The sequence below is a fragment of the Apteryx mantelli genome, chromosome 1 (assembly GCF_036417845.1).
Source record: "Apteryx mantelli isolate bAptMan1 chromosome 1, bAptMan1.hap1, whole genome shotgun sequence".
NCBI lineage: Eukaryota > Metazoa > Chordata > Aves > Apterygiformes > Apterygidae > Apteryx > Apteryx mantelli.
In genome coordinates, this window is record NC_089978.1 from 158,747,778 (window position 1) to 158,771,615 (window position 23,838).

A 23,838-nucleotide genomic window follows, 5' to 3' on the forward strand; every position below is an offset into this window, starting at 1 on the left:
GATGTCACAGACATCATATACTACTATAAGTATCTCTAGACCTCGTAAACAACTACCATGTTTACTCACATGATGGCAGAGTTCTATATTCCTGAACAAGAACCCCTAAGCAGCAATTATATCAGACTGGCATCTTCAAACAAAAACATACTAGCCTCGTTCTATTTTGCAATGGCAAGATCTAATAGGAATGATTTTGACAAGGGCTGGGCAGCCTTTATGTGAAAAAGTATGAACATATTTATACTCCTAGTATATTCATGAATGATTCTTGATACAAATTTTCATCATCTTGGATCATCTTCTCAGAAAGCTTGAAACCAGAGGGATGTGTGGTGCCAAATTACTTTGCTGGAAAAAAATCCAGACTTTATGACAAAGCACCACAGTTCTGCATGATCTAGAAAGCAAGTGGTAGCAGTGAACACTTACCTCAGTATTACTGGTTGGGTGAAACACAAGACAACTGAAGGTGAGGAGAAAAAGGGACAGATGAAAAACACATTAATACTGTCACCTGCACAGTGAAGTTGTAGAAGTCCTGGCGATGTTTGCTCGCCTCCATGAATGCCATTGTCAGTCCTTTCTCAATGCGCTGGCTAAAGTTGCAGAACCCAACGTCCACATTTCGAGGCACAAACTGAAGCACTGAAGGCAAAGGGTATATGTTATTCCTACAGACAAGCACTTCCATGAGAGAGAAAGAGAACAGAATAAGCAAGAGAATCCTTACTCCACAGGGCTGTCACCTTTTCATGGAATTCAGGACATACTCCATGAAAACCTCGCTAAAACTGTTGAAAGAAATGCGTTTTGTACTGATACAGTAACTTCTCTAGTCATTAATATCTGTTGCAGCAGTAATTAGATTACAAAAAGACTCTACAGACAAAATATCCACTATTTCCTCTAGCATACTGAAAGATCTTTGCTACACACAAGCTGGCTAGTTTTATAGGACTTGAACACTGAAACAGCCACACTGAAATCCACAGTACCCAACAGTTCAACGAAAATCTGAAAAACAACAACAAAATTCTTCATAGACTGAAATTTAATACTTAACCTGGCTAAAAGACTGCATACTTGGTCCATTAATACACATTAATATCAGTTTAACACTTTAAAATACCTCATTAGCAAGCATACTTTTAAAACTATACAGATACACTTTAAAATCTTTCTCACTCACTTGTACATGCATGGGTGTGCACACATGTGAGTGAGAGAGAGAAAAAAAGGGAGTGAAAGAGAGAGAAAAGAGAGCACACATGTGAGTGGGCACACATCCTTGTAACTACATGCACATCTGCAGATTTCCTGATAATATGTTCTTAAGTAAATGAATGCCATTATTAGGTTACAGAGGCTAGTATCAGGGTTATACAAGTATCAAGACCAGGAAATGCATCTGCGGTCTATCTCTATAACCATGTTAAGCAGTGGAGAAAGACATCATGCCAGCACAAAGAAATTAGGTCTTACAGTACAGATGTTAACAGAGCAGAAACAGCACATGAAGCATACATGAATAAAAGCACCTATGTTGGAAATTCATGCAATCTCTGCTCAGGTACTCTCCATTTACTCAATCCCTGTCACTACCTGATTATTCAAAGTCACCCAGCCAGGTTAGTATTTTTGTGATGCAAATACTGGCTGAAGAAGATTTCAAATAATACCACTGACTCTCAAAAACTATTTCTGGGTTAATATCTTACTTCAGATTATTAATAATCATGGACTTTACATTAACTACTGTCATAGAGCAGCCATGGAAAGCTGAATCCTACATGGGCAATCCTCTTGCTCACCAATTCTCCCACATTAGAAGAATTTGAAAAAGTAGCGTTTAAGGTAAAGATAATTTGAAACTTGAGGCACCCATTAAAAAGTGGCTGCATTGTGATTTTATGACAAAACGTTTCACACACAAAAGTTTTTCTCTTCTTCTCACCTTTTCCAAAATGCTACAAAAGGTGCAGAACAGGGCATTGACAGGCAAGGAACTACTAAAAATAAGCACATTTTGCAACATAAGAGCACAGCTACCGCTTAAAGCAGGACAAAGAATGTGAACTCCCTTCACTCACTCCAGTAGTGAAATATCAATTAAAATAGCAAGAAAAGGATAACACTTCTCCAGAAAAATTCCTGGAACTAGTGAAATTACAGAGTTAACTGTTTAGAATGTATAATCTTTCTCAACCACAGATTCAACAACTATTTTATTAATAGGCATGAAACGACTCACAGCAGTAGAATGCAAGGTTTTTCACTTGAGCTTGCATACTTATTAATCACAAGACCATCCACAAGTAAAGAAGTGCGAACCAGTAGGAAGTTGCATCTCCTCCTCTTAGTGTTAGGAACAACTCACCTGTCTGAACCTGGAATCTATTATCCGGCACAGGGAAAGAAGGATGCAGTGAGAGGATCAGGGGGGCCTGACCACGAAGAAGACTGCTGTTCATAAGCACATTTATGACAGCCACTGCCGTGTAAACAAAAGGACCTGATGTCACCAAGAAAGCAAATTTGGGGGATATTTTATAAACCTACAAAAAAGAAAAAGAAAGTATCTTCAACATGAAATTTGGCAAACACTTTAGACCTACAGACTCCCACTCACTTCAAAGCAACATCTTCAAGAGGTAGGCAAATGCAAACTATTTTACAAAGAGATAGTAGAAGCCATGTCTGGTAGTCTCTACTCCAGTGTGCCAGAATGGTATCCTTCATGTGCAAAGCTCACCTACCAAAATCTCTTCAGTACAACACACCGATCTCAACACACCATTAGTTAACATATCGTAGCCTAGTATGAGTACCACTCCACCTAGTCTGTATTCCCCTGACTGCATAAAAGTTCCCACACAAATTTCTGGCTGCTCACTGAATCACTTCCATAGCCTCTGCATTTCAAACATACTGCATAGCACATACATCCCATAATATGCACACATGATATGCAAGAAGGAAAATACAGGTAGCCTGCGTTTTATGTGCATAATTTTAACACACAAGCACACTTTTTCTTCTGGAAAACACTTCTCCCCATTTGCTTATTATAGCACAGTTACTGCAACTGCAATTACAATTTTCTTCTTCCAATTCATCTATCTCCTGACTTTGAGCAATCTTAGAAATCCTGAAGAGCTTTAGTCATTGTGTAAAAGAAATAAAATTGAAAGTTAAATATAAACCTAGGTTTCATGAAGACACTTTTATACGCCATTATTCGGTCACCTAAATAAAAACAAAGTGAAGGCTTTTATTTATTTAAACATATTGCAGTGTCTTCTCTCCCTGTGAGGGTCTCCCAATATCACCCATTTCCCCAGCTTTTTTTTTTTTTTAAGCTCTCCTAGTTTGCTCCATCTGCCCAAGCAGTCACACTACAACACTTTGAGATGTCCAACATGGCGACCTAACAAATAATCAATCTAGACCAAAGTCACAGAGGTTCTAATAAATCTGCACCTCTTAGACAAAAAGACAATAGCACCTTCTAAGCTTTGCTCTAATGAAGGAATATGTTAGATATCCTCAACTTCAGGATCAGCCTTATGGAAAAGCACAGTGCTACTTAAATCATGACCCACATGTTCCTTACTGGCATTTCTGCAGCAGTGTAAAATATTGGCAATTGCTGTTTAGATGAGACCACAAGCAGCCCTTTGCTGTCCTCTAAAAAACATGATGCATTTTTAAAAAGAACATCTTCACTGAAAGAAACCAAGTAGCAGAAAGAAAAAACAACCAAACAATTCTCCTTGTTTCTCATTATTCCTTCTTCTTTGTCCACAAAAACATGCAGCATCCACCTTTTATTTTAAATGGATTTAGATGCATAGCACTCCAAGTTGTTTGATATGAATAATATGCACAGCTTTTTTCAGTTCCTCTTGCCTGAAATTTTATCCTTTTATCTCAGGATGAAATGATTTCTGTAGCTTCAGTTTGTCAAATGGAAACAGCATATAACAGGTAAGACATGCCAAAGGAAAGTTGTCCATTACTTGCAAAAGAGACTGCTTAAAAGGCAAGAAAAAGACAAATTAGAATTACAAATCTCAGCCACAATTTGCTGGTGCTTTCTAAAACAGTATATGCAGAGGAAGAGAGGCCCAGTGAAGCCAGTATGCATTCATGTACTACAGTTTGGCATTTCAGACAAGAAAGCAAGCCTCTGATATGTAACTCAGCTGTCTACATCTCTGACCTATACTGCAGTGCATCACAGATGCAATGAAAGCAGTCTACCCCCAACACTTCCCTCAAATTTTACATTGGCTTTTTAGCCTCAACAGCTAATATTCAAGTTTCCTTTTTGCGATTCACTGTAGCAGAAAGGGGATAGTAACTCCAGGAGAATGGATATTTTAAATATTTTAAGTGTGAATATGAGATAGGTAGATTACAACCACTACTGGCTCAAAGCAATAGCTATTTCTGCTTGAGATGTTGCAGGGCTGTCTAGAATGAGCTCTGAATAACCTAATTCAGATGCCAGAAATAATATAGCCATGCTAGCATGCTGCTCTCTACAAGTTAATTCACAGAGAAATGTGGAAAGTTATCTAGGATAGACAAGTATAGCTCATGACTCTTGATGCCTGAATGAGAATAGCTTCTCTTGGCACAGCTCTAGTGGTTCACAAACCCAGCTGTCCATTCAACCCTCTCTTGGAGGTTTCATCTCTGCTACCAGGGCAGTTAGATGTTGGCAAACCAGCTGCTGAACCACGACAATGCAGAGTCCCACCTATTGAAGTAAACAAGAACAAATTTCCTATTTTAATACGTTGGGCTATAAAGCTGCAGAAGCGCTCAAATGCCCCATGCACTTCTGAGCCATTCCCACAGCAGATGCAGAAACCTTCAGTAGAGTGGAAAGCCATTATACCATCTCAAGTTAAGCTATGCCTTCTCCAAAGGGAAACAGCTAATCTAACTCTGCTGTTTCCAGGGCACAACCTATCTCATTCAAAGCTACCCTGACAGAGAGACTGCTTCTAGAATAGAAAGTTTTTGAGCCAAAATTTACTAGAGGCTGGAAGAGTATTTGGGGAAAACATCATTGTATGCTTACTCTGTCCCCTATGCTTTTCCTTATGCACTTGCATGTGATTACTGTCAGATGAAATATACTGGATTAGATGCACCCTTGGTGCATTCCAATGCTTTTATTTCTACATACCACTGTATTATGCTGTGTAAACATCTGACAGAAAGCATAAATAATGGATTTCCTCACCCCCACCTTATTAAGCATTCTGTAATGAATCTGCAGAGAGCGTTTAATTTCCTAAAGATGTGCTACAAAGGTTGACTGGTCTTAAAAATGAAGCAAAGATTTTGCTTCTATACACTTTAGGATCCTAAGAGAACATTCTCACACCATTTTTACACACACAAGTATTACAGAAGGCAGTGCAAGTACACATGGTAGCATCTTTGAAAAAAGTATTTAACTGCCTGACTTGCTTTAACTGCCTTAACTTGCCTCACTTTTAAGGCAGATGTTTACAATCTTTGGATTATAATCATTAACAGGCTAAGGACAGGTCTAAAAGCCATAATTAAACATAGCAATGAAGTGCATACTTCTGAGTGTATACACTGAGGTATCCATTATACTTCAAGATAAAACATCAAACTGCAAATGAGGCTGACAAAAAGCTTTTTTCTTTTGGCATGAGCTTCCTGGCATCAGGGGTCCTCCTGCCAGCAGAGCACTGCCAACACTATTTCTTTTTCACACCCCAGGGCGACAAAGCTAAGTCAACAGAACTTTGTATAACAGATCTTACACAAGTGTCATAAGGTTTACACTATGGAAGGTTGACAAAAATTGCACTTGTTCAAATAGTAGGGCCTTATTCTTCTGCAGATGCAGTACAGTGAGACCAACTGGAAAGAGAACACTAAAATTTCAGGTCATTCTCAGTTTGCTGCAAGGAATCTTGCTAGAAAAAAATGACAAAAGTTTTTTATTAAATAGGATTCAAGTCTGCCCCTCTTTTTCCCTCCCCCCCCCCACTTCAGCAGTTAATGTTTGAAACAATGAAGAATCAAAGACCCAAGTTTCAACTGAAAAAGTTGGGGGGGGGACATTTTTAATTCTCATTTCAGTGTAAAACTTGGTCTGCATTTAAAACGCGTAATAGTTACATCCTCTGTTGCCATGGATTGTATTTTCAAAGTCTACATTACTACCAAGTTAAATTTAACAAGACCGTCTCCTGATTTACTGTGCATTACATCCCTGCAAGGAAACATTATGTGTGAGCTGTAACAGGAGACAGTAAAAAAAGTAGCTTAAAGAAGTGCACTACTTTACCATAACTCGCAATGTTCACTCCTCAGGTCCTCTGTATTCTTGACTAACAAAAGTCAGGTCTGCTTACTTAAGTTTAGCAATATAGAAGAATTCTCTTTAAAAAGTTGCATTACCTTGCCATTAAACATGCCAATATTATAGACAGTTCTTTATTTAAAATACATTTTGCTTGCACTTCGTTGTTAGAGATGAAGACATTTGCTAGTGATTTTTAGTGCAAACCCCCCCCCCAAAAAACAAAAAAAAACCCAAAGGCATCGCTAGGAGAGAACATGTATGATAGCAGCATTCTACCATTAAATAAGCATAACTGCTTCCATGGAGATGTTTTCTCCTTTTGATAAAAAAAGAATTTGCAAAGAATGTACCTGGATTAACTCCATTATTTATAAAAGCGGTTGCATACGAGCAGCCTTAGGGCTGATATATCCTATCGAGAGCTTTGCAAGACAATAGTGGACATGAAAGGAAGGAATTTAGAGGGAAAATATATAAAGAAAGACATCAAATGTTTGCTCCATTCAACCTCCAAAAATTTAGCAATATATTTTGTCTTACTGCTGCTATTACTAACACAGTAAGCACTTCCATATTATTGATGAATATATTTTATAAGTCCATTGATAATCAGTGCAGTTTCACCACCATAAACTTCTGACTTCAACTTGACTATGTCAGTCTGAACAATCTGAAGATGTAACTCGCAATCCAGAAGATAAATATTTTTTATTCAAAAAAAAAAAAAAAGCTTATGGGCAGGTATTGATAAAGGGACCTACAGTAAACATAACCTACAGTGGCAGCTCGTAAAATAACACTGCACAGAAGAGGAGGAATAAGAGTAATGTGGGGGGTTCCAATAATTGACTACGGACTGTTGAATAAGGAAGAATTCCTCCTACTTTTCCACTAATCCTGGAATCCAGCGTCTCAGTTATTTTTGTCTGAAGTGAGTAAAAGGGGCTAATTCACTTTTACCTTGTTTGCTCTTCTGATTCACTGAAAAAGTATTTATCCTAAAATGTATAAACAAAATTTATATATAAAGATAAGAAACCAATACCAAAGTGTGATTCTTTGAACTATCCACTATTTTGAAGGGGTGGAAATCACTCAAAGAGTACAGCAAAAGTGTAGATAGCCAGCCAGACACATCAAGAGCAGTAGTCTGATCCTATCAACAAAGCCTGCCTAGTGTCAACAGCAATCACAATCCAGAGTCAGAGGTACAAATTTCTACTGCTTGAGGGAAAAGGGCTAAACACTGTGGCTGAAGGTTGGCAGAAATTCATAAAACTCTTATCTTGACTGAGTAGCAGAGAGGTAAATTCTAAAACAAGAGCAGTCGCCCTATGTCATTACAACGGAACAGTTAAACACTTGTTTAATTATTACAGGCAGTGACTGTTGCAGGAGTTGTCAAAAGACCATTCCCCTGCACAGACCAACAAGTGGAAGTTAAAGGCACCACCACCACCCCCATGGTATGGGAGGCTGTGCATGGAGGTACTCAAGTCACGTTCAACATTCAAACAGCAACTTGAGTTAACTTTGTATTGAAAATAAAATTGTAGATTCAAAAAAAGCAAGAAACTGGAACCTCACAGAGAACCAGGTACTGCCTATTTGAAGGGTTTAGAAATAACATCTGACCACTGCACACCTGATTTTTTTTTCCTTTCTTTTTTCCTCTGCCAAATCCTGCATTTCAGATTCCACCACTTACCCTGCAAGTGTTGATGACCTCACTTACAAGATAAAATAGCTTACGGTTGTGGAGAAGATTTTGTTTTGTCTAAGGTGCTAAGCCTATAATTAGCTAGTAGGAGCAACAGAACTTTAACAGATACTTCAGACAGGCGAAAGCTTTTCAGTTCAGTTTCACTTCACCAGTCAATAAAGCAGGTGAGGAGCGGAGGCAGGGCACTGCTTGGGCACCTATGTCAGGAAGAAGAAGGTGTGCCCTAGAAAATAATTACATTCTAAAAGTAAAAAGCTAATGTTACAGTCACATTAAAAGAAAGAAAACATGGCTAATAGATTTAAGTTAGAATAAACTCCTCTGTGATTTAGTATCACATGGGTTGTTTCTAAATCATTTTATCCTGTGAACTAAAAGCACTATTGTATTATATTGATCAAAGAATACTTACGCACGCTTTATACCACTTACCTCCAGCTCTACTGAACGCCTGAATTGAACTCTGAGCACTTCTCTGATGGATTCACTGACATTTTGCAGAACAGCTCTTCGGGCCAGCACTGGAAATTAATGCCAGTCAGTAAATACATTTTAGCTTCATCTCTGGGGCCTTGGTTCAAAGCCACATTTTCAATTATGCAATGCATGAAAAAGCAGGCAATGAGATCAACTGTATCAAACACACAAGACAACGGACAAGGAAACAGGTGAAGGTGTGACTGCATCCTAAAAAGTGATGCTAAATAAAATTTAAGGAGCTCCAGGTTTATTTTCTCTGTTTTTTTCCATATCTAACTTCTTTACTATTCTAGTAAAAGAATTTTCTTAAGAGCCACTGAGGCATTTAAAAAGGATCCAAAAGTCATACCACATTCAGTCTGATCTGTGCACCACAATGAGTCTGCTGTCAAAACATAGTTAATGTTTTGTAGGCAACGCATGGAATGCAAATGAGGTCAGAAAAAAGCCACAGAAAATATGCATTTACTTTTCACTTAAATAAAAAGTAAACAAATTGGACATTGATTACTGAAAGAGATACCCACTGAGTGGAAGAAACTGCTTTAAAAAATCCACACTCTTATGGATGTTATGTCTGCTACAATCACACTTCAGACTGTGACTATGGTCGAGGAAACAACTGAAAAACACCACGTTGTCATTCTCCATTTACTTTTAATCAGTAACTTGCCTACAAAACTACTCAAATTGCAAGTTAAAAAAAATCTTCCTCATCACCATCGTAGTCAGCTCACCCTCCTACCTGGAGGAGGAAATTATGCTCATTCTGCATTTATATATTACATTTACTCATTACAAGTACAAACTTCAAGGCAAAATGTGTTGACTGGCTAGAATACATGGCACTTCTACAGCTGCCCTGTATTTGTTCTGTGGTACTGTTTTGTTAACAAACTAGAAAGAGATAGGAAAACACCAAAAAAGCAAACACAGATGCTAAGAGACAATTGATTTTGAAACACACAGCAGTCACTTTTCTGGTTATAACCACACCACATCCAACTGAAATAAATATGGGAGGAGGGAAAGTACAAATGCTAGATAGTACGGTAAAATGATAAAAATGCTAATAAAAACAAAAACAAATTTTTTGAAACTAAATTTCCTGTTTCACATTACAACATTTCCTTAAACATAGGCTTTTTCTTATGAACAACAGCAACAGCTTTAAAGAGAAACTTATTCAGGCAGGAAATTTTAAAATTTGGCAGAACAGGACCGTGAGAATAACATTCATTTTCAACAAACCAAGTGATAAAGCAACCTCAAATACAGCTTGCTATTATGTATCATTCACTGTGCAGTGTGATGTATATGTAATTCACTATCACAACAGACTTTATTCGAGTGAATTCTATTATTTGCAATAGTAAATGATAAATCAACAGTTATATAGCTGTTTGTCTAAACTTGCACCATATTCCTTTGACATGTTTACTTAGCTAATTCAACACTTGTAATTTAACTAAGAGATCACATTACAGTGGTTTCTGAAAAATGAAATAAAAATGTTAGAAATATCTTACCAGCAGTGACTAAGTAAGCATCAGGAACTGTGATGTTGCAGACGTATGGTGGCCTGGTAGTGGTCATGGCAGGGGTTGCAAATACAGCTTCAGTCAGAGTAGTGGCTGCCAGGGGAGTGGAGGAGAATATACTTGGGCTGCTTTCCGTAGTCACTGTGCCATGGCTGCCCACAGCACTAATGGCAGTGGTCATGGGGACAGCAGTCGTTGTATCAGTACCATCAGCTACACTAGTTCTTGGTGGAACGCCATATCCAGTGGGAGTGTTCAAAGATGGAGGGAATTGTGTAGGGACAAATGATGTGGTCACAGATACAGATTCTGCAGGAGAGGAAAGAACATTGCTCACGTCGCTTTGTGAGGTGAGATTGTCAGGATTTGCAGTAGGAAGTGCGGTCTCAGCACTGACCTTGGTGTAAGATGTTAAAAGCAACGTGGGGTTAACTGTAGCACCCATATCCTCATCAGAAGCTAGAACAGTTGATAGTAGAGATGAAGATACATTTAAGACAGGAGTTGTCGCAAAGGTAGTAAACAAGAACAAATTTGTTTCATTGAGAAAGATGCTGCTGGTAACAGACCCTGTGTCGGCAACGGACAGCACCGGGGTAGGAACCACTGGTTGATAAGAGAAGAGTGAAGACTCTAATGTAGAGGTAGCTCCTGTAAAAGCTGAGGTAAACAAAACTTCAGAATCCATTAGCAATACTGATGTTGCTTCCAGAAATGTAGACAAGTCCGAATGAAAATTTGATGATGGCATTATTTCAGGAACATGTGCCCCTGGAATAGAGGATGCCTTTGAATAGAAGTATGATGTTTGCCAGAAAGGGAACTGAGAAGCCTCAGTGTCTGTGCTGACAGGGGTAGCTGAGTCCCAAATAGAAACGTTCTCAGAAAGTACTGATGTCCCAGTCAACAAGGTCTGAGGTAACAGTGTTGATAAATCACTCGGCATGAAAGAGTAAGAAGTCAGTTTGGCTGATGGTAATGAAGACAAGTAGTTAGGTTCAAAAAGAAATGGCGTTGATAAATCAAGATTGGATAGAAAATCTGTAATATTTACAGGTGATTCTCCCCTTGCCAATGTCTTGTCAAGCAAAAATAAAGATTCTGATGGCATAAATTCTGGTGACTCCAGCAAAGTTGTATGACTGATTGCAAATGATGGTACTGGCTCACTTGAGGTGAAGGTAGATTCAAAGAGAGCACTGATAGTATCAGGAAGATCTACATTAATGCTCGGTGTTAACAAAATAGTTTCCATAATAGGGAGGGAAAACTGAGCAGAAGAGATGTTCAGTGCTGTTCCTCCAGAGAGCTGACTGTAGGAAGGAAAAATTGTTGTAGGCATTTTATTGTTAAGGTCAGCATCCACAGTGCTTAATAAAAACATGGTTGACTTGGGGATTTCTGCAAATCTTGAAGAAAACGAAACAACAGGTCTTGATGGAAAAGAAGTATGAAAAGTTTCAGGTGTAGGCTCCTCTAATTCATACACATCAGCAATTACAGTTGTAAATGGAGTTATGCCTTTTACTTCAGAGGCTTTCACCGACAAAGTTTCGACATAATCACCTGAGCCCTCATCGTGCTCTGCAGAAAAGCTTGGTTCTGACAGAAGGGAAACTGAGTCACAATACAAACAAGACGTGGATGATCTAGTGAAAGGCACTGGGCTTACGAGCTCGCTGAAAAGCTCAGATTGACTCAGTATTTCTGAACTGGCAGGCAAATTTGGTGCTGTACTGGAGAATTTGTGTGTAAACAAGTTGCCATGAAGAACCATATCAGAGTCAGTGAAAATGGCAGGTGAGTGAACCGGGAGAGATGCAAATGGAAGACTAACCGGAAACAAAGCAGGCTCAGCACTGCTTAAGGAAACAGGTGTGGCCCAGGGAATGCCTGAAACAGGATAGGTCCTTCGGCTGACAGCTTCTGTTGCCCTGCTGTTCACATCGGCGTAAATGTCACTATATGGGTCTGTATTTTGTGCTGTAGCATGCGGTGTAATATGACTGGTTTTATCCAGCAGTCTAAGAAGAACAGATGACCCTTCTGAAGTGGCCCCAAAAGGCAGAGATGCTAAACTTCTATTTATGTTTTCCCACACTGTAACTACATCTTCTGAAGGAATGGAAGTGAAATAAATATCTGTATTTGGAGGGTACAATAGTAAGTCTCTGCTTGCAGTTAAAATTTCACTATCTGGTACAAAAGGCTGTAATTTCATAAGAGTGTTACTGTCTTCAGGGACAGCACTTAACAGGGTCTTTTGCTGTGCTGTTATCATATCATATGGTGAAGAAAAGACAGATAAGGAAGGTGTTAGCAACACAGTTTCTAATGTTTCTTTTGGTGGCTCTATTGTATTAACTGAGTGATGGTCTGTTAAAACTGCAAAAGACTTCAGCAGAAGAGTCCACTGTGCCTTTGGAAATGAGCTAATAAATTCATTGTCACTTAAGAATGCTTCATTGCTAGTTACGGAGACATGTACCAATGGTCTATTTCTCCCTTCGGAAGCCCTGACCATTTCTTCTTGGTTAAATAAAGTCACATCAAGGGGAGTGGTAACTGATGATAAAGCCATTTGAAGAAAATTATTTTCTTGGGACTCCAAAGTACTTTTTGATAAGGCCATATGTGTTCTGCTGCCTGATATGCTTTGGTGAACCTTTGAGCCCATTGAGAAAAAGGAAAAATTTTGCTGCTCCAAGGATGTCTCATCTAAATTGAGAGGGAGAGAAAGAGAGAGAGAAAAAAAGTAACAAATTAGCACAAGCAGTACAAGTGGAATCAGCAAACATTACAAACCGTATTTCTGGAGAGAAATGCCCAGAATTTTAAGTGTTAAGACAAAACCTTTCCATACTTGAACAATCTCCTTGAGCAAGTCAGCACAAATAATAATTTTCCCTGTGAAACTCCATTCCTTGGGAAATGAGTAGGACAACGTGACTCTTCTTATTCGCACCTACTCCTCGCTACAGAGCAGCTGTCTCGCTAGCCCCCAAAGGACAGAAAGCAGCTCCCTCTTACCCACACAAGGCTACAGTGCAGGTCAGCCAGCAATTTCACGCAGTAAACAAACCAAAAAGAGCACTGAGGTACAATGCAGAGAAACGTTTTGCATACCTTTATGAATCCAATTTAGATCTTCTGCTTTCCATTAGTACCACTTCATTTCCGCCAGTTTTATTATTTCTTAATACTAGGCTCACTAGCAGATCAGTACAGTGCTCACTGTAAGCTAAGCAGCAAACACAGTATTGTCCTGTTATACCAAAGACACAGGGTAGGAGTCCTTCCTCCCCTTCCCCTGCCCCCCAAAATCTACTCTCCACCATTAAACACACACACACTTTTGAACATATACTGATTAAATATCAAAGAACAGCATCAAGAATTCATTAGCAATATATTGTTCAGGCAGGGAAATATGGGGTCTTCTATCTAATACAGGAGCATATTTTCTTTTTCAACTGGCAAACAGTATTTGCAAAAACAGCCCTCATTCACTTTTAGTGTCCCAAAATTCATAGCTCCTTCCTGCCATTTCTTGCCACCTACCCAAAAAACAGTAGAGAGCCATCATGCCCTTTCTACTGCCAACTGATAGCCTCCAGAGACACATTCGCTGACCTGCGAGACTGCTTCATTTGATCCCTAGAAAAAGGTGTCTACAGCAGAATTATATTTGCTTATCCCTGTCTCTGACTTCCAGTTCACATTGTTAGAACTTTAACACAGAAAATCCACAGTCCTACCAGAACTTTTACTTTTAGTCACACTAAAACACTGAAACCATGGTCCGAGTTACTTTCTTCCCAATGCAGTACATCCACTCTCTCCATTGCCGTTTAAACACGACTACTCTTAGATCTCTCATTAGAGGTATTAATATGACCCTGAGATCCTTCATGGCCCAAATCACTAACAGCCGATGCAACCGGGCAGTGTTTTGGTATAAGAGCTCATGCTTTGGAAGCGCAGACAGCGTGTTGGTTGTTGCTGAGGGTTGCCCTCCACCTTCACACTAGTTTTATGAGTGATCTTTGAGTCATCAAACTGTTCCACAAACACAAACTCCAGGCAGCATTTTTCTGCTTTGTTTCAAGGGTGAGCTCCTGCCAGTATCTGCAATGAGTGACATTTATGCCACTTATGAGAGATGAAGAGAGGTTGCCTTCACGTAAGGTGCAGTGTGATTCTGATGTCAATGGCAAGAATTTGCTAAGAAGAAAAATGTCCAATAGCTTCATTTACAATGCCTGCCATTTCCCGTCTGGCCTTTAAACAGTCGGCAGCAAATTGCTTCATTCCACAACTGCCATCTTCACTCACAATCCACAGCAAGATGGCTTAGTTTATGGGCCACCTATAATAAAACTTCACTGCTCCAATTTACAGAATTTAAGTAGCAATAGCTGGCTTCAGGCACAAAAGAGAAATGCTCAGAATTCACTACATATTTTAATCAAGATGCTTGCAAAAAATCATATATGAATACCATTTGCCTTAGTTGACTATAATCCCTCCCTTCTCACAAAAGCATTCTTGGGTTACTGTGAAGATCTGTATATAATCTTTTCCAACTGTGGACATGTTTTGCAGAGAAACTGTAGATTATTGCTTGATTATTTTACTAAAGTGTCAAGACTGCATTATTAGCCTTCAGGGCTGAATATTAAAGAAAATCACAGAAAATTGCTCCCGGACATTTTGCTAGGATATGCATAAAGCCTTCATCCTTAAATTAGCTATCCCACCTGATCGTCCTGTTTTCCCAACACTACTGCTTTCTTAGAGAAGTGTCCTTGTAGTGCTACTGAAGCTTACTGACAATATGCATTAAAAAGGTGGGGAGGAGGAGGTAAAGGGGAACCCACACAGGTACACAATGAGGGAATAGATTAAAATAAAAATGGTAATACACAGTATAAAGTGTGCCACAGTGCTACAGTACAGTGCTCAACTGTAGCTGCGTTTGTAGCCTTCTAGAGGATGCCTCAAAATCAATAACCCATGGGAGACCTTCGCAGTAGTTCACTTATCCGTTACATACTGTCGGCAGTCTAGCAACACTTCCCAAAAATGATATATTGCTGTAATTATTCCCTCCTCCTTGGTCTGCTTATTAAATTCCCTGATGCAATTTTTCAAACACTGACATACAGATTTGATATGTTTTGGATCTGATGATCTAAAAATCACAATTAAAGATAAGAATTAATGCATAGATCTAATACCACTCATCACCACTAATCAAACGTGTGTTCTGTGATACTATACTATACTTTATGGATCCAAAGCACAAGTGTTTTGCCGCATAACAGATAATATGTTCCTAAGTAGTCTCAATCTTCTTCTCCTCCCAAAACTGAAAGTAGACATAGCCAACTTTACAGTGCTTAGTTATGGGGTAATGACAAAAGCCTTATAACATTCTCAAGGAAAAAAAAAATAATAAGAAAAATAATTACTATACACTCAATGTAAAATTTATGCAAGACACAACTGTGTCCTTGACTTCCTCCTCAGAGATTCACCATTTGAACACAACATAGTGTGACATACTGGAATCATGAGTTTCATTTGCATTTAAAAGCAGCAGAAGCAGCAGCTTCCATCAACCATGGAACCTAATCTTGGGTCCTGAGCACATGCTGGTGACAGCAGCCCCCCGTTGGTATCAGAAAAAAGTTCTCTGCTTCCTTATCCTTAGAAGTCTCCCTGACCTTGCTCCTTCATTTGACTTAGGTTTTCAGACCTTTTTTTTTTTTTTTTTTTTTTTTTTTTTGCACATTTTGAGTAAGCAGGGAGTTAGTTAAAGGAAAAAAAATTACAAGACTACAGAAGGAACACTGTCAAAATGAATCACTTCTCTTCATATATATGCATGCAGTGTATAAAGGTATATCAGAATTCCTTTTAGCTGATCCTGTAAAATATTGTCCATCTTTGTCACACTTTGTACACTGTACATTTGCTTAAAATGAATTCCAAATTATAGACAAACATACTAATAGATATATTTCTCATTGCTCATCTTTATGATTTCACATTGTATTTCCTTACATCAGTAACAGAACAAGGCAGATGTTAGACACCTTCAACAAAATAAACATGATAAACATGGCATTGCTATAGAAGCCATTTTTATTCTGACTAGCAAAGATGATACTTCTGATCAGATACCTGCACAAATCTCTGACTGAAAGCTAGAGCTGATGATATTTATGTTTATTCCACTGACAGAGCAAAGCAATTCCACTCCCTACACGTCTATGCTCCGTGTGTTCATCTTCCTTCACCCATACAGAACTGCCTTCATCTTTGTGCAATCTGAGAGAGGGATCACCACAAAGCAAAGTTCTGCCAGCAGTAACTACAAATCACAGAAAGATGCACTTTGAAGTTAGTTACATGGCTATAAGCCATCTAACAGAGATGAATAAGTCAAAGTAAGGCAAAGGCAATTTTGGCTTTAAATATACTGTTATTTTACAATTAGATTTTTATTGAGAGTCTGCTAATATTTTTTCTTGAACTACACAGAATAATAGTAACTAAAATTGTATTAAGCACTTGTGCCCGTAATGTAAAGAACATTCCCATTCATGCAAAAAAGGAAAGGAAACTCAATTTCTATGAAAGAATTTGCTTTTTCTATTTTCCCCCCCTTTCTCTCTCTTTTTTTTTTTCCCCTAAGGGGAACAAATAGAAAAACACCAACCTCAAAACACACCAGATCTTGGAAAACTTGCAAGCCACAGGACAAGGTAAGAGCACTGATTGCTTGAGATAAGTAGGGTGGGAGAAATTCACGTCTGCATGTAGGATTTTGAAGCAAAAACTCAGTGGCAAGTCTGCAAGCCAGTGTTCTATATTATTTGCTTTGCTTGCCTTATTAGAAGCAGGGAGCATTAATGACATGCCGTTAATAATACAAATGATTGTTTTCTGTCATCTCCAGAAAAACAGCATACTACTTGAATACTGCTTGTCAGAACAGTGTGCGCCACTCATCAAGAACAGATGGGACATGCAGCAGATGTGCCAGAGAGCAGGCAGACAGTGCACAAAGAGAAAGGAAAAGCAAAGCGGGCTGAAGGAGGTGAAGGCAGACTGCATGACAAAGCACATCCTCACCCATGCAGAACAGCTGATCTGGTGATACCATGAGACAAAGAAGCAGACAAATCACACATGTTCTGGTATATTTTAATGCCATGACTGCACGAATCTATTGATTAGCATCAATTCTGACTTGTTTGCTTGAACAGCTGTTGTTGTTGGGTGACAGTTTCACTGCCCAGCAGCTACGCTGCCATTGTGCTAAGCAACGATGACGGGATGACAATAAGACAAGCCAAACTCTACAAACTGACAACATTATGAAAAGCATTAAATAGCTTAGGATGCAAAACTGTGATCCCAAGCTACAGCAAAGAGGAGGAAAGGAAAAACACTTGCGCAAATGGCCGCATGAGCCACAGATGGCACCAGGACAATGCCTCAGTTTAGACAATGAAATTCAGACACTATAGGAGTGAGTGACAGCGCAGAAAATACGTTAATGTGCTTGGGGTGATGAACTCTGTTGCTTATGCTACCCATGACAACAGGTAAGAGTCTGAACAAAATTCAGAAGTAATGAAACCCGTCACTGAACACAATGACCTCTTCAACTGCCAAATCTGTATTTGCAGAAGCACGGCTGTGCACCATAAGTAGTAACTCTGGCCGAGACTCATGTGAATTCTGGAAGGGCCATAATACTAGTGCAGAGCTTTCCCATGACTAAGGTAAAGGACTGCTGCATGCTGTAGACTTCTGTGGTGACAAAAGTACACCACATCAGCCTGCCAGACAAGCGTGTGTTCATAAACCAGGAGCTAGACTAGTCATTTTTCCAGAAAGCCACTAGAAAAATGGTTACTTTCTGTAGTTGTAGTGCTAGAGAGCAGTGTCTGTTCTATGTTCTACTATAAAGAGAAGAAAGCTCGTTTTGCATTAAAATATATACAAGTACACACACACACGCTCACTCATACAGGACCCAAGATCTAATCTCAACTCTGCTACTGCTCTCTCCTGTGATTTCAAAAAGAAGTCATCACTTTTCTGCATTCTGCTAGTAAAATGTTGTAATTACACTTTCCTATTTTATGGATATGTTCAATTATAGATGATAGGTACAGGCATGACAACAATGAATACAATAGAGAAGCTTTTAACAAAACTACAACTTGAGAATAGAAATATTTGATTCTCAAAGAACATAACACAGCAAAATTAAGTAAGGCCTAACCAAGTTTGCAAACATTAGAACATACCAGCAAAGTAGCTCAAAATATAAATCACTTCAAAAATGATCTTCTGTTTACAAAGACAACGATCTACATAATGAAATTTTAGTCCTTTCATTTTTTAAGCAAGGGGTAACAATTCATCCTTTACCACAGCCCATTGTTTGACACAGAGGCAGTTTAGGTACAGAGCCAACTGATATTACATACGTTCCAAGTATAAATGGAAAATTCCTATTAGCTGACTTGATAACAACAAATTCCAAATGACTAAAATTAAAGCTCTGTATGCACTAAGAATTTTCATCATGTGAAATGGCTCTCTGACTATGCAGTAGGTTAGCACATATCACTTTTCAAAGAAACACAACTAATTTGCCATTTGCCAATATTGAGATTTTTGTTTGAGAACAGGGAAGCAGGAAAACAAAGTAACTGAATGTAGCATAGGACAAGACCACCCAAGGACTTGATAAAAAGAATGATAGAGGCAAACGCATCTGAAAAAAAACCTTGAAGTCTTCCTCATATGGCTTAACACTTAATAACTTTCTAACTCATTTAGCAGTATTTAGTTCAGCTTCAGACAAAAAGGTCTTGTATGTATTAGGTCATTGCAAACCATTTACACAGTTCTCTTGTCTAAGTCTGTAATTACATTCCTTAGTTGTCTGGCTTGTAGGAAAATACCAGTCACACAAGCATTTGCAGCTGAAAAGCTGTCTCCTTTCTTCTCTGGGAGATATGTAAGCATGGATTGGACACTCACAGTAATCACCCTTGGTATACAAGGAGGATGGGGATGGGAGTTTGCATTAGTTCTCCCTTCCAGAGCTGTAACCATCTCCTAGACCTCCCTTATGGGACAGGCTCTCATCAGCTTTTGGAAGATCCCGTTCCCCCATCACATGATGCACACATGCACAACACTCCTTCAGGATAACATACATTCAGGTTAGGCAAGGCACAAAAATTGTGTGGACTCCTTACAGCCATTTCTCAAAAATGTTCATCTTCATTTTCTTATTTTAAAAGATCCAGAGTATCACTCTTCATTTAACCTGAGCTCATGAATTTTAACTAATGAATTAAGTTGTTTATACCATCTGAAAAACAGTAAAAATAGACAGTGGAGAAGTACAAAATTTATGCCAAGTCTCAACACTCTTTTGCACTGCAGTAAGGTTGGAAGTAAAATTTCATAACAAATAGAAAAAGTTGTATTAAGGTTAAGAGAAAAACAATAGCGTTAAAAGGAAGGACACAAAGTGAGGGTGTACTTCTGTGCACTTCAGGTTTCTGTACGTAGCAAAAAAAGAAGAGCAGCATCTTGAAATCATTCTTTATCCATATGCAAGCAGATGCAGCTCAGCTGCTGTGCAGGTGCAAGGGTGCAAAAAGTTTCCCCTCCTGCAAATGAACACAGTTTGCAATCTTTGCACGAGGGGAAAAGATGCACCAAAGCACAAGGGCAAATGGCAAAGGTATACCTTTATTTGCTTGCCAATAGAGTTGATGAAATCTGTGTAAAGAGAGAGGCTTACTAGAAGACAAAGTCTAACTGCATTTTATAAAATTGATGACTTGTCTTTCCAAGTCAAAAAACAGATCATGGCACTTCTCATTGAGTACTGCATTTGAAAGCTCACTGCAGTACAGATACCTAAATGATACCAATGAACCTATAATAGCAGTCACTAACATGCACGTTTTCTTATCCAACATTAAAGAAAGCTTCCTTTCGCACACTTTTTTTGGTAACCATCGCTTGAAAGACCTACAGGCAGTTTGGGATCCCAATTTCTGCTAATCACTTGATGGAATACCTCATCAGACAACTTGCAATATACATAATCAGAATCCTGGTCTGGGAATCTTCTAAATATATCCAGTGCTGGGGAAGAACAGGACCTTGTACTAGCTTACAGTAATTGGTAGATTAAATAAAAAAGCATAGCTTTTCTTCATCTAGTACCAATGTTGCACATTTTGTTTTGTGGGAAAGAGAGGAAAAACCTTGCAATCCAAGTGAAGCTTTTCATAAGGCAAAAAATAACAGCAGACCAACAGCTCAGGCAGTAGGGTAAGGACAGCACAAGGATGGGGCAGAAAGTGAAACACCCCCCCAACACAAACTCCGTGAACACAGCCATAGAGTGAGAACCATCCCCCAAACAGTATTACTGCCTTGAAAAAAACCTGCCTGTTAACAAGTGGGCTGGGAACACAACCTGCACACGTAATTTTTCATGACTACAGAAATCCTATGAACCCAAACATAAGAAATCCTCCCGGAGGAAGTTCATAAAGCTTCTACAGAATCAAGATGCCTTGAGTTGACACTCACTCTCTAGAGCTCCTCTGAGCAAATAAACCTGAATTCAGAGGTGAGAAAACCAGTTAGCAACGACAATTCAAAACCATTGGGAACATCTTGGGGAAAGGAAGTTAGGAGAGAAGATGCTGTGGTTGGAGAGAAGCCTTCTGTGGTTGCTGCTCATTCATACAGACCATCACCTGCAACTGAGGAAAGCAACAGCTTTGTGCAGAGCTCAGGACTGTAGCAAGTCTGGCTGGCTTGTATGCACACACGCAGAAAACTGCAAATCAAATCACAGTCCGAAGCCTAGCTTTTGCTGGGAGCATTCACGCTTTTTTTGGCATTTGGCTGTATATGACATCATCATGTGGGAAGCCATATGCCAGGGATAAAGTACACACAAACTTGAATTGGCTTTACAAATGTTTATTCTAAGAAAAACTCTCAGATTTGCTCATCATGATAACTAGGTCACATTTCTGAAAAGAGAAAGAAAATGCTTTCTTTTTTTTTTTTTTTTTGAACAAATTGCAGACTGTCTGCCCTGCAACTTGAGCTCTAATCTCTAAAGACCTTGTGTTAGTTTTTTTTTTTTCCAACCAAATGACTACTGAGAAGCGTTCTGGTTATGTTCAACACTGCAGCTTCCTCCAAAATGTAGATACTGGAAGCTTCTGAAAGCACCAATTAAATTTATATTAGCCTCTCCTTTCTAGAGGTAACATATACCAAGGAGAAATATTTTGCACCCATTGAACACAAATGCTTTTAGCAAAAATATATCTTTAAAGCACAGTGATTTTTACTTTTTAAACTGCATTACCACTGGGGAAAAAAAAAAAAAGCTCTAGAGGTAATGAAATAACAGAGCCTAAATACAAGTGTAACTGCCTAATTAAAACAGAGCCTATTCTGTATCCTAGTAACCCAGTTATCCACAGGGACTCTCTTCACTGACATAGATCCTTAACTCTGCTGTGCTGACAAAGGAAAAATAACCTTGACAGCTTCAGGCCATCACGCTCATTGCTTGTACAGTGATGTTGCTCCAGAATTATATTACTTAGAGGAATAAATGGATGTCCCAACCTGCAACACCTAAAATCAGCTCCTTTGAGAGGTTAATTCAGAAGACTATTGTTAAGCAAAGCATGATGAAAAATCTGAAAAGACAAGATTTCCAACCAGCATAGTACCATCACTCTGTATGGAACCTGCAAACCAAAAACCTTCGTTGCTCCAGGCCCAGATCATGAAAATACATCTGTATAGGCTTGATTTTGAAATCAGCAGTATATGCAAAAGTAACATTGAAAAGCTCTTGCACAGTCAGATATGAAAGCCCTTGGTGGTATTCTCAGCATTTGTCACTAGGCAAATCAGTTCATGTGAGAGAATCCTGTCAATGCATTTTCATAGTAAAAGGAGAAAATAAGCTGGGAAAGAGAGCAGAATAGTCCCAGTTAGGTTTAATCTAAAGGGCTTCTAGCTAAGTGCTCACCGTGAGCTGGAAAACACACAAACAAAAGGGACATATAGAGAGATGGAGTGGACTTGGTGGTGGTAGCGGGTCAGTTCCTTCTGAGTCAGTTTGGGACACTTGGGCCCACTTTAAGCAGAAGTTTGACATAACTTTGCCTAATATTTTTCTTTACAATGTGCAAGGGTTGCTGGTCTCGACCTCATTTGTAAAAAGAGAAATCTCTTAAAAAAACTGTAATAGAAGGCGTCACCACATAATACTAGAGATCAAACTTCTGCCATAATTTAAAGCCATAGAACTTCCAGAAGATATTGTCCTGGCAAAATCACTAGGGAAGAGAAAAGAAAGGCAATGCAAGTATTACTCTAAATAAATAAATAAATAAATAAATGGCTTTCCTGACCTTTCTCAATAAAATGTTAGGCTTGGGCATTTATTGCACAATACTTGCAAATTCCCTGCAAATTTCCTTGTTAGGGATTTTGGAACTGTATAAGTTCTAAGAATAATTACAATGTCAAAATGTACATATCCCGTTGCTTATTAAGTAACACAACATTTAGCAATTAATTCTGATCTTTTTGTGTTTTTCATAACATCCTCAAAACCCAACAAGCAAAAGAATCACAGTTGTTATGTCTTAGAGAAAAGAAACTTGCCCAAAGGCTTTTCTTCTGTCTCCTTAATGCAATACAACAGGCCTAATCACTGCTCTCAGAGCATTCTCCTGGAAATTGGTTATCCTGAGCTACTGCAATCTAAGCTTTCAGACCTGGGGCCAAGTTCATTACCAACATAAGTGAGTTTAACTCTACTGGCTTCAGCAAAGTTGCATCATCTTTTTGCAGCTGTGAATTTGATCCTCTGAGACTACAATTTATCTGCCATAAAATAATATCCAGGATATTAAGCGGCATGTCTTCTACTTTTTAGTATTTTTAGTCGCTTAAGGTGCATGTAGCATTCAGAACTTACAGAAAGAATCAGCGAATGCTGAAATCCCCAACACTCCTGACTTTCATATCCTGCCTGGTGATAAGATTATCCTGAAACAAGAACTGGAGTTTCCACAGGGCCCTAGAAACTTCATAGGCCAAGCTGACAATAGAAATAAAAGAATGAGTAAATAGATGGTTAACTGGAGTGGCAGAAATAAATCAGAAAAGGACGAGATCTGCTATTAGAAAACGTAATATATATATAATTTAGAAAAAGAATCCAAGGAGAGTATTTTTAATAGAAAGATACATAGGAAAACCAGAAAAGTAACAAAACAATTGCAAAGGGCAGAGAAAAATACAGGAGTGGAAAGCATTACACAGTCCTAGTTTACTGAGCAGTCTGATCATAGTATTCTCGACCACCTGACGCTTAAACAGGAACAATATCACTTCAGGAACATCAAAAAATTGCATTTCCTTGCTAATTTATTTGGAATATATTTACAAAGACAAAAATAAAAAAGAGACGGGGAATTTTGTCTTACCAAAACTTAACATGCATGAGACAATCCAAAACAAAGTACTTGTTGGGAAACCAATCGGTTTATGTGCCTTTCTCAAACAAGAATGCTTGCAAAGAGCAACCGAAACATATTTCAGAGCAACTGAGCATTAAAGAGACT

The 23,838-nt window shown here is 38.7% G+C and overlaps 1 protein-coding gene across 4 annotated transcripts in view; it reads right to left on the minus strand.

Moving 5' to 3' along the window:
- KIAA1549 (KIAA1549 ortholog) overlaps nucleotides 1-23,838 on the minus strand; it is a 154,856-nt gene that overhangs the window by 67,605 nt on the left and 63,413 nt on the right. For all 4 annotated transcript variants that reach the window (XM_067308142.1, XM_067308156.1, XM_067308134.1 and 1 more), the window contains exons 2-5: nucleotides 10,097-12,826; nucleotides 8,520-8,608; nucleotides 2,381-2,558; nucleotides 518-648 (exon numbers count right to left, since the gene is read on the minus strand). In XM_067308142.1, the coding sequence (XP_067164243.1) occupies nucleotides 518-648; nucleotides 2,381-2,558; nucleotides 8,520-8,608; nucleotides 10,097-12,826 (3,128 nt within the window). The remainder of the gene's footprint in view (nucleotides 1-517; nucleotides 649-2,380; nucleotides 2,559-8,519; nucleotides 8,609-10,096; nucleotides 12,827-23,838) is intronic.